Here is an 11,330-nt window from a genome sequence, read left to right as displayed (position 1 = left end):
AAATAATAAATTTTAAATATTAAAAACAAAAAATATTATTAAAAAATATAATTAAAAAAATTAAAATAGAAAAAAAAAAATAACAGTAGGGGGTGTATGCGCCAGATGTGGTGGCGCATACACCCACCACACACACACTAAGGCGCCATGTCTATTGGCGCCTCCTTTAGGAGGGACACTAAGGCGCCACTGCCCTTGGCGCCTCCTTTAGGAGGCCCAAGCAGGCGCCACTTGCATTGGCTCCTCCTTTAGGAGCCCAATGCATAGGCGCCAATACAACTGGCACCTCCTCTAAAATTTTAAGGGGTGCGCTAACTCCCCCGGCGCATCCTCTCCCAAACATGGTTATTTTGGAAAAAAAATTGAAAACTTGATTATTTTCGTATTTTATTTGAAAAACATGGTTATTTTAAAAAAAATTCACAAAATTGTGTACTTATTATTATTTTTTAGATGTAAGTTGAAAAGATTGAATTTTATAAAGAATGGTAAAGTGTTTAATTTTAATTAACTTTTGTGAGATATTTAATAATAATATTTTTTAACATAATTTTTGAAATAGAAGTTGAAATGTAGTTGTGTAAATATGTTGCAAGAATGAATTCTAGGTGACACGTCAAATTTTAATTGATGTGGCAAATATAATTTTTATGGCGTATTATTTATCATAACATATTTAATATATTATAATAGTTGTTTATGATGTCAAAATACAATTTAATTGTGTTACCAAATATAATAATTAATTATTTTCTTAAGATTTAAGAAAATATGACATATGATCTCGAACGAGAGGTTTTAAAACCCTCCAAAAAATTAATACCCAAAACTATGTAACTTTGTTTGGAAGTTATTTTCATAACCTATAAATTTCTTACTCCTCTTTACCAATTCTAAATAAACAAAAATTTTGTCGATTGATTAAATTGCGTCGGAATATTTCAAATTTTTACATGGTTTAAGAAAACCAACCTCATTTTATCAATGATCAATCCTAGTGGTGAGAAGCCTCTTTTGCTATTCCTTTTTAAAACAACATATATATGAAACTTGTTCAATACTTTAGGTAGCTGGCACAACGTTGTGCTAATTAAGCCGCCACCGACTTGTGCTATAATTTATTGCACGATTTCAATATTATATGAAGCAAGTTGTAGCTATAGTAGTTGCCAATGCTGATAATATTAACAATACTAAAATCAAAGTAAGATAGAATTTCACTAACACATACTCTATAAAACTCACATTCATCACCATAACCATAAACCAGTAACATTTCTATCACCAACAATGTCTACTATCAACAAGCACAAACCTTTTCTGTTCCCACAAGCTAATTCCACTGTCCTCCCTGACCCCTCCAACTTCTTCTCTTCAAATCTTCTATCCACACCCCTCCCTACTAACTCTTTCTTCCAAAACTTCACTCTCAACAATGGTGACCAACCTGAATACATTCATCCTTACCTCATCAAATCATCTAACTCATCACTTTCTGTTTCATATCCATCTCGCTCTTCAAGTTCTGCTGTCATTTCACAGGTTTTCAACAATGATCTCACCATAACTTCCAACAACAAACAAAGTACTGGTGGAAAACACATAATCTCTTCCTATAGTGATCTTGGTGTTACCTTAGATATCCCTTTTTCAAGTCTAAGTGTCTTTCTTGTTAGAGGAAGTCCCTATTTGACTTTTTCTGTATCATTAACCCCTCTTTCCATTTCCACCATTCATGCCATTCTTTCTTTCTCTTCCAATGATTCCCTTACTAGATTCACCTTTCACCTTAACAATGGTCAAACATGGATACTATATGCTTCTTCACCTATCAAGTTGACTCCTCATCATTCTGAGATCATTTCTGACTTCTATTCCGGTATAATTCGCCTTGCTTTGTTGCCCGATTCCGATCCAAAACACGAAGCTGTTCTCGATCGGTATAGTTCTTGTTACCCTTTATCAGGTAATGCTAAACTCAGAGAACCGTTTTGTGTTGAGTATAAGTTTGAGAAGGAAGGTTCAGGTGATTTGTTATTGTTAGCACACCCTCTTCATCTTCAGCTTTTATCTGAGAATGAAAATGATGTAACTGTTCTTGATGATTTCAAGTATAACAGCATTGATGGTGAGCTTGTTGGTGTTGTTGGTGATTCATGGATTTTGAAATCAGAACCTGTTTCAATTACTTGGCATTCAAGCAAAGGTGTGAAAGAAGAATCACTTGATGAAATTGTTTCATCACTTTCTAAAGATGTTGAAGGGTTAAACTCGTCAGGAATATCAACAACTTCGTCGTATTTTTATGGAAAACTGATCGCAAGAGCGGCAAGGCTTGCATTGATAGCAGAAGAGGTTTTTTCCTTTGATGCTATTCAAAAAGTCAGAAACTTTTTGAAAGAAACCATTGAGCCTTGGCTTGAAGGAACTTTCAATGGGAATGGTTTTCTACATGATAGAAAATGGGGAGGAATTATAACTCAACAAGGCTCTAATGACTCCGGTGGCGATTTCGGGTTCGGAATTTACAATGATCATCATTATCATTTAGGATACTTTCTTTATGCAATAGCAGTGCTTGTTAAGATTGACCCATCTTGGGGTAGGAAGTATAAGGCACATGCCTATTCACTCATGGAAGATTTTATGAACTTGAGTATAAAATCGAACACAAATTATACGCGTTTGAGGTGTTTCGATCTTTATAAGTTACATTCGTGGGCCGGAGGGCTAACCGAGTTTACAGACGGACGAAACCAAGAGAGTACCAGTGAAGCTGTGAATGCATACTATGCTGCAGCATTGATGGGAATGGCATATGGTGATCCTCATCTAGTGACCATTGGATCAACATTAACATCATTGGAGATTCTTGGAGCTAAAATGTGGTGGCAGGTGAAAGAAGGAGGGAAGCTCTATGAAGAAGAGTTTACAAAAGAGAATAGGATAATGGGAGTTTTGTGGAATAATAAGAGAGATAGTGGACTATGGTTTGCTTCAGCTGAATCTAGAGAAGCTAGGCTTGGAATTCAGCTTATTCCATTGAGTCCAATTTCTGAGGTTTTGTTCTCTGATGTTGGTTATGTGAAGGAGCTTGTGGAGTGGACATTGCCTGCTTTGAAAAGGGAAGGTGTTAGTGAAGGATGGAAGGGTTTCTTGTATTCATTGGAAGGGATATATGATAATGAAAGTGGTTTGGAGAAGATAAGAAGCTTGAAGGGTTTTGATGGTGGAAACTCTTTGACTAATCTATTGTGGTGGATTCATTGTAGAGGTGAAGGTGGTGATGATGATCATGATGATGATGAGTAGGAAAGATTTGGTTAAACAACCATTTTGGTTTTTAATGCCTATAAGTAAAATGAGAGTGATGTTGTTTTAATAGTATTTTCATTCAATTTTGGTACATGATGAGTTTTGTATTGAATCCATTGCTAGCTATTTGTGTGGCATGATGAGTTTGTGGGGATAATGTGTAAGAGGAACAAGTTGTAGCCATCTTTGACTTTTTTTATGCTTTTTTGGAAATATTCATTTTTAAAAAAACTAAAGCCAGCTGCTATTGATATAAATAAATGCAACTTGTAGAGGCATTACTTGAACCTATTCTGTCAACTTTCAATTGTTAAACAAAAGAAGAAAAATAAGCACAATAATATAGTATTTGCTACTACTCTATTGATTATAGTTGTTAAAGAATTAAATCACACACTCCTTTGTATATTTTCCTATAAAACTAATAAAACAAAATTCGGTCATATTAGGTTTCGATTCCATCCCCCTTAGACACAAAAGTCAATAGAATTATAAATCGAACTACAATGATTTGGACCAAAAAATCAATAGAATTATATAGCTATTTAGTTATTGCAGGTTGATTATTGTTACTTGAATTATAAGGTATCTTCTTAGTGTTGTTATTGTCTAAAGTAACATATTTTTCATCTTTAATATATCTCGCAAGAAACTTTTTTTGAAGAACTAATGTTGCATCAGTTACTCAAAAGATATTTTTTATCCATAAATATATTTTTATCCAAATCGTTAAATCTCAATATTTTTTAATAACTAACCATACATAATAAAGGATTAGATGTAAAAATTAATAGATATCAAAATTATTTTTTAAATTTATTAAAAATAAATTTAAAATAACTAATCCTATTTATAAAGAAATTCCCATAAAAATTACTTTAAAAAAAAAAGTTTTAAAGAAAAAATCTAGTTTTTTCACAAAAGCAAGTCTCATGTTCGAACGATTGTGTAATTCTGATCTTTCAATTAAAGCATTTATGTCCTTTAAACATCATGTTTGAGAGACTGTGTATATTTCGACGACTACTTAATTCTTTCACAAAGAAAGAATAAACCAGACCACTCTAAATGAATCAGGTTGAGCAGGTCGACCCGAGTTTAAATACAACACATTTTTAATATATATAATATGATTCACTTCTCTTAAACTTTAATCACTCATTCAATCCTCTTTACTCCCACACTTCCTACTTTCCCTCCTTATTAAATCCATTTAATTTCCTATCAACAAACCAACACATGACTTAAGCAAAAATTTAGTTCACAAACCCATTAATACATAGCCATCAACACAACCATTCAATAAAATATTACAAAACTCAAACCATACTCACAACAACTCAATAGTTAAACAAGTTATAGAGATTGAGTAACTTCAATTCAAACATTGATAACAATCAAAGTTAATGTTATGTAGAATTGCATTCATTACATACCCTTAACTACTATAAAAACTCATCACCATAAACATATATTCAAGTTCAACATTACTACAATCACTCATATCAAAAAAATGAGTTCTCCTTTTGTCTTTCCAATGACAGATCCAAGTTCCACTGTCATACCTGACCCTTCCAACTTCTTCTCTCCAAAACTTCTATCCAAACCCCTCCCTACAAACTCTTTCTTCCAAAACTTTGTTCTAGACAATGGTGACCAACCTGAATATTTTCATCCTTACCTCATCAAATCATCTAACTCATCACTTTCTGTCTCATACCCTTCTCTTTCCATCACCCCTTCTGTTATATCACAAGTTTTCAATGCTGATCTTACCATCACTTCTTCTACAAAAACTTCCAATGAAAAAACCCACATAATATCTTCCTTTAGTGATCTTAGTGTCACCTTGGATATCCCTTCTTCTAATCTCACTTTCTTCCTTGTAAGAGGAAGTCCATTTTTAACTTTTTCTGTCACAAAACCAACACCTCTTTCAGTCACTACTATTCATTCCATTAACTCCTTTTCTTCAAATGAAGAATGTACAAAATACACTCTTAAGTTTGACAATGATCAAACATGGCTCTTATACGCTTCCTTGCCGATCAAGTTATCTCATGGCCTTTCTGAGATCGCTTCTGAGGCATTTTCCGGTGTAATTCGGATTGCTTTGTTGACGAATTCAAATTCCGAAAACGAAGATGTTCTTGACATGTTTAGTACTTGTTACCCGGTGTCTGGTGATGCTTCATTCAAAGAACCATTTACTATGGAGTATAAGTGGGAGAAGAAAGGTTCAGGTAATGATTTGCTGATGTTAGCTCATCCTCTTCATATTCAGCTACTTCAAGCTAATAGTACCGACCACAACGTCGTTGTTTTCGATGATTTTACATATAAAAGCATTGATGGAGACCTTGTTGGTGTTGTTGGTGACTCATGGCTTTTGGAAGCTGATTCTGTTGATGTCACATGGCTTTCAACCAATGGTGTGAAAAAAGAGTTCCATGATGAAATTGTTTCATCACTTTTGAAAGATGTAGAGGGCCTAGACTCATCAACAATAACAGCAAAAGATTCTTACTCTTATGGTAAGTTGATTGGAAGAGCGGCGAGGCTTGCATTGATAGCCGAAGAAGTTTCTTACTTAGATGTGATTCCAAAGGTTAAGAAGTTTTTGAAGGAAACCATTGAGCCTTGGTTAGATGGAACTTTAAACGGAAATGGATTTCTACAAGATAACAAATGGGGTGGCATTGTAACCAAACAAGGTTCTGTTGATTCTGAAGCTGATTTCGGTTTTGGAATTTATAATGATCACATTGATCATTTAGGCTACTTCCTTTATGGAATTTCAGTTCTTGCTAAGATTGATACTTCATGGGGTGAAAAATATAAGTCTCAAGCCTATTCACTTATGAAAGATTTTCTCAACACAGGCTCAGGATCGGGGTCGGGGTCGGGGTCAGGGTCAGGATCGGGATCAGACTCTGACGATGATGACGACACGCGCTTAAGATATTATGATATTCATAGAGGCAGCATGGTGAGTTCAGGGTTAATGGTGAAAAAAGATGGAAGAAACCATAAGAGCAGAAGTGAAGCTGCAAATGGATGTTATTCAGCAGCATTGATGGGATTGGCATACAATGATGCAGATCTTTATATCCTCGGATCGACGCTTTTAGCGTTTGGAATCAAAGCAACTAAAATGTGGTGGCATATAAAAGAAGGAGGGGAAATATATGCAGAAGAATTTACAAAAGAGAACAGGATCATGGGATTTCTATGGTCCAACAAGAGAGAAAGTGAACTTTGGTTTGCGCCAGCCGAGTTTAAGGAAGCTAGGCTTGGAATTCATTTGCTGCCATTGTTGCCTCTTTCTGAAGCTTTGTTTTCTGATGTTGAATATGTGAAGCAACTTGTTGAATGGACATTGCCAGCTTTGAAAAGAGAAGGTGTTGAGGAAGGATGGAAAGGGTTTGTATATGCTTTACAAGGAATTTATGACAAGGAAGATGCATTGAAGAATATAAGAAGTTTGAAGAGTTTTGATGATGGAAACTCATTGACTAATCTATTATGGTGGATTCATAGTAGAGAATGAAAACTATAATAATCTTGCTGTTGGAAATTAAAAAAATTTAATTCTGCATTTTATAAGTTAATTCATTGCATATCAAGTTCTATGTATCTTGCTAAATTGTATTAAAAAAATTTAAATGAATATTATAAAGTATATTATAGATATGCTCATGGAAACAGGTAAGCTAGCTTGTAAACCTGTGGGCAGTCCTGTTGATCCAAGCCATAAGTTGGGTAATATGGAAGAAGGTGTGATAGTGGATAAGGAAATGTATCAAAGATTGGTTGGGAGATTAATTTACCTTTTCCATACTAGGCCAGATATTGCATTTGTTGTAAGTGTGGTTAGTTAATTTATGCACAATCTTTAAGTTCATTTACTTGCAACTCATAGAATTTTACAATATCTCAAGGGAACTCTAGGAAGATGAATTTTGTTTAAAAGGAATGGAAGTGCTACTCTTGAGGCATATACAGATGTTGATTATGCGGGTTCGGCCATTGATCGGAGGTCAACCACAGGGTATTGTACTTTTCTTTAGGAAATCTTATAACTTGGAGAAGTAAAAAACATAATGTTGTGGTCCGATCCAATGCTGAAGCTTAGTTTTGAGCTATGGCACAAGGTCTTTGTCAATTACTTTGGTTGGAGATTATTTTAGAGGATTTGAAGATCAAATGTGATGGGCCTATGAAGCTCTTTTGTGATGATAAGTCAGCAATTAGTATAGCTCACAATCCAGTTCTACATGACCGGAAAAAACACATTGAAGTGGATATACATTTTATCAAAGAGAAGCTTGATTACGGTTTGATTTGCACTCCTTATGTTCCTACACAAGATCAACTCGCGGATGGATGTCTTGACCAAAGGATTGAGCTGCCCAAATTTTGAAAAAAATTATGTCCAAGTAAGGAATGAAGAACACCTATCTATTGAATTGTAATTCTTTTTGTCGAAGCAGGTTGCTCGATAGAGGAAAGAAGTGTCGAACCACCTAGAGTGTTAAGTTGCGTTAGTGTGTCGAAGTGTCGAAACATGTTGTTTCACACATGATTTTGACTTAGGCCTATTTTAGTAGTGTTAGCTATTTTGGGCTTTTATAGTTTTGGGTTTTAGCTTGAGGTCCAAGTTAACCTAAATCTATAAATAGATGAAGTAATCCTTATTTTTGTAATAGAGTTGAATAGAGTATTCATAACATTGTATTCATAGTATTTTGCAGTTGCAAAGTGAATAAGAAGTTTTTCCAAAGTTTGTGGGCATCGGCAGAATTTTATTACTCTTCTCCTTTATCATTCTTTACATTCTTTCTTTCTCCATTGTTCATTCTTTTCCTTGCTATTGTGTGGATAATAACAATCTTGTTCATCAAGATTGATTGAAATTCTCCATAGATTTTGGGGGATTTCCGACACTATTCACCAACTTTGAGGAGTATTAGAAATTAAAATAATTTAATTCTGCACATCATTATTATTACCCTTATAAGTTGTAACTAAATGATTATAAATTAAGTCTTATGATGAGAGTAATGTATCTCAAGCACATTCACAAACATTTTTGTATGTTTCTTCACACTTGCAATATTGTATCTTACATCAATCTCATAAACTATATGGTGAATCATGTTAATAAACAGAAATAACTTATTTTCTTTTTAAGTGCTTTATTTGAAACCATTAAGAATGAGTAAATTCCTACTCTTTTTCACTTCTGCTATGAATCCACCATAAGAGATTAGTCAATGAATTTCCATCATCAAATCCATTCAAGCTTCTTATATTCTTCAATCCACTTTCACTATCATAAATTCCTTGCAATGCATACACAAAACCTTTCCATCCTTCTTCAACACCTTCCCTATTCAAAGCAGGCAATGTCCATTCCACAAGCTCCTTCACATAATCACCATTTGAAAACACAGCTTCAGAAATTGGAAGCAATGGTAAGAGTTGAATCCCAAGCCTACATTCTCTCCAAGCAGGAGGAGCAAACCATAATCCACTGTCTCTCTTGTTGGACCACAAAACTCCCATCATTCTATTCTCTTTTGCGAAATCTTCTTCGTAGAGATTCTCGCCTTCTTTCACATGCCACCACATTTTAGCAGCAAGAATTTCCAATGATGTAACTGTCGTTGCATTCGCTACGAGTTCCGCATCGTCGTATGCCATACCGATCAACGCTGCAGAATAGTACGCATTTATAGCTTCACTAGTACTCTCTTGGTTTCTTCCATCTGCAAACTCGGTTAGCCCTCCAGCCCACGAATGCAACTTGTAGAGATCGAAACACCTCAAACGTGTATAATTCGTGTTCGATTTTATACTCAAGTTCATATAATCTTCCAGTAGTGAATAGGCTTGAGACTTATACTTCTTACCCGAAATTGGATCAATCTTAGCAAGCACTGCAATTCCATAGAGAAAGTATCCTAAATGATAATGATGATCATTGTATATACCGAACCCGAAATCAGCACCGGTATCAGTAGAACCTTGTTTGGTTATAATACCTCCCCACTTTTTATCATAGAGAAATCCATTTCCATTAAAATTTCCATCAAGCCATGGCTCAATGGATTCCTTCAAAAACTTCACCACAATTGGAATTGCATCAAGGTAATTCACTTCTTCAGCTATTAATGCTAATCTTGCAGCCCTTGCTATCAATTTTCCATAAAAATAAGATGATGAAGTTGTTATTGGTGATGACTTTAGACCTTCAACATCTTTCAGAAGAGATGAAACAATTTCGTCATGAGATTCTTTTTTCACACCTTTGCTTGAGTGCCAAGTTACGGAGACAGGATCGGTTTTCAAAAGCCATGAATCGCCAACAACACCAACAAGCTCGCCATCAATGCTTTTATACTTAAAATCATTCAAAACGGTAAGATTTGAATCATTCTTAGACAAAAGTTGAAGATGAAGAGGATGTGCTAACATCAGCAAATCACCTGAGCCTTTCTTCTCAAACTTATACTCAACACAATTATTTCCTTTGAGCATAGCATCACCTGATAAAGGGTAACAAGGACTGAACTTATCAAGAACATCCTCGTTTTTTGAATCGGAATCTGGCAACAAAGTGATCCGAATTAGACCGGAAAACGGTTCGGAAGTGATCTCAGAAAGTTCATGGCTCAACTTAATCGGCGAGGAAGCGTATAGGATCCATGTTTGATCATTGTTAAGGCGAAAGGTGAATTTTGTAAGGTTATCATTTGAAGAGAATGAAAGAATGGCATGAATGGTGGAAATGGAAAGAGGGGTTGGTTTTGTTACAGAAACAGTCAAAAAGGGACTTCCTCTAACAAGGAAGAAACTCATGTTTGTAGAAGGAATATGCAAGGTAACACTGAGATCAGTATAGGAAGATATTATGTGATTTTCATTGGAATTTTGATTGGTTTTCTGTGCAATAGAAGTTATGGTGAGATCAGCATTGAAGACTTGGTATATGAAAGCTGAGTTAAAGTGGTGAAAAGGATATGAAACAGAAAGTGATGAGTTAGATGATTTGATGAGGTATGGGTGGATGTATTCAGGTTGATCACCATTTTTGAGAACAAAGTTTTGGAAGAAAGAGTTAGTTGGGAGGGGTGTGGATAGAAGATTTGGAGAGAAGAATTTGGAGGGGTCAGGGAGAACAGTGGATTGAGTTTGTGGGAATAGGAAAGGTGTGTTGTTTTTGGTGTTAGACATTGCAGCTGATAGAATAGGTTATTGTAGTAATGGTGATGAACATGTATTGAGTTTTTATAGTTTTTTAGTACATGTTATGGGTTGAATGTTTTGATTTGGGTTGTTGATGAAAATTGAATAAGATTATTTGGAGGAATTCAAGGAGCATGAAGGAAGTGTGGGAGTAAAGAGAATTGAATGATTAACTCAAGTTTAAGAGATGTGAGTTTTGGGCTGTTGCGTAAATGTGACCATGTCTACAAATAAAACCAAAGTTTTCTCAATGAGAATAAAACATCATGATTTAGTATCTTAACATAAAAGATAAGTTCATATATATATATATATATATATATATATATATATATATATATATATATATATATATATATATATATATATATATATATATATATATATATATATATATTAGATGATCTAAAATGACATATATAAATAAAGTCGAAATACACGATAAAGTAGAACGAAATGAAATAGAATATAATCCATAATGTATCCAGAGTACAATTACTATGTATGTCGGACTACATCTCATATGCCTCCTCGTGCTCCTCGGCGTCCACTACCCCTCGTCCTCTGACGTTGTCTCCGATACACTAGTTCTCCTCATGCCTCCGCCATATTGGCATCCAGGACCTGTCTCACCTCAGACTCATAAGGGAAGATACCTTTATCAATGTATTCTTGTGCAATCTCCACTATGCGACGACATCTAGGCAAGACATCGTGAGCATGATCTAATTGTACTTGTTCCTCCATTAGTATCTCCTAATGAG

At 34.8% G+C, this 11,330-nt stretch overlaps 3 protein-coding genes across 3 annotated transcripts; 2 read left to right on the top strand and 1 right to left on the bottom strand.

Moving 5' to 3' along the window:
* The first annotated feature begins 1,202 nt into the window (after positions 1-1,202).
* Positions 1,203-3,498, top strand: LOC127120488 (probable endo-1,3(4)-beta-glucanase ARB_01444). Its single transcript, XM_051050933.1, has one exon. The coding sequence runs from the start codon at positions 1,291-1,293 to the stop codon at positions 3,310-3,312; it is 2,022 nt and encodes a 673-aa protein (XP_050906890.1). The 5' UTR covers positions 1,203-1,290; the 3' UTR covers positions 3,313-3,498.
* A 1,315-nt stretch (positions 3,499-4,813) lies between these two features.
* LOC127120479 (probable endo-1,3(4)-beta-glucanase ARB_01444) lies at positions 4,814-7,348 on the top strand. The gene has a single exon (XM_051050919.1). The coding sequence runs from the start codon at positions 4,829-4,831 to the stop codon at positions 6,863-6,865; it is 2,037 nt and encodes a 678-aa protein (XP_050906876.1). The 5' UTR covers positions 4,814-4,828; the 3' UTR covers positions 6,866-7,348.
* A 963-nt stretch (positions 7,349-8,311) lies between these two features.
* Positions 8,312-10,651, bottom strand: LOC127120470 (probable endo-1,3(4)-beta-glucanase ARB_01444). The gene has a single exon (XM_051050910.1). It carries the CDS (start codon positions 10,552-10,554, stop codon positions 8,545-8,547), a length of 2,010 nt encoding a protein of 669 aa, XP_050906867.1. The 5' UTR covers positions 10,555-10,651; the 3' UTR covers positions 8,312-8,544.
* Positions 10,652-11,330: the final 679 nt, after the last annotated feature.

The sequence above is a fragment of the Lathyrus oleraceus genome, chromosome 1, assembly GCF_024323335.1.
Source record: "Lathyrus oleraceus cultivar Zhongwan6 chromosome 1, CAAS_Psat_ZW6_1.0, whole genome shotgun sequence".
Classification (NCBI taxonomy): Eukaryota; Viridiplantae; Streptophyta; class Magnoliopsida; order Fabales; family Fabaceae; genus Lathyrus; species Lathyrus oleraceus.
This window is presented reverse-complemented; position numbering and strand designations above follow the sequence as displayed.

Coding starts and splice junctions, on each gene's coding strand:
- LOC127120488 (XM_051050933.1), top strand. CDS start 1,291: ATGTCTACTATCAACAAGCACAAACCTTTTCTGTTCCCACAAGCTAAT.
- LOC127120470 (XM_051050910.1), bottom strand. CDS start 10,554: ATGTCTAACACCAAAAACAACACACCTTTCCTATTCCCACAAACTCAA.
- LOC127120479 (XM_051050919.1), top strand. CDS start 4,829: ATGAGTTCTCCTTTTGTCTTTCCAATGACAGATCCAAGTTCCACTGTC.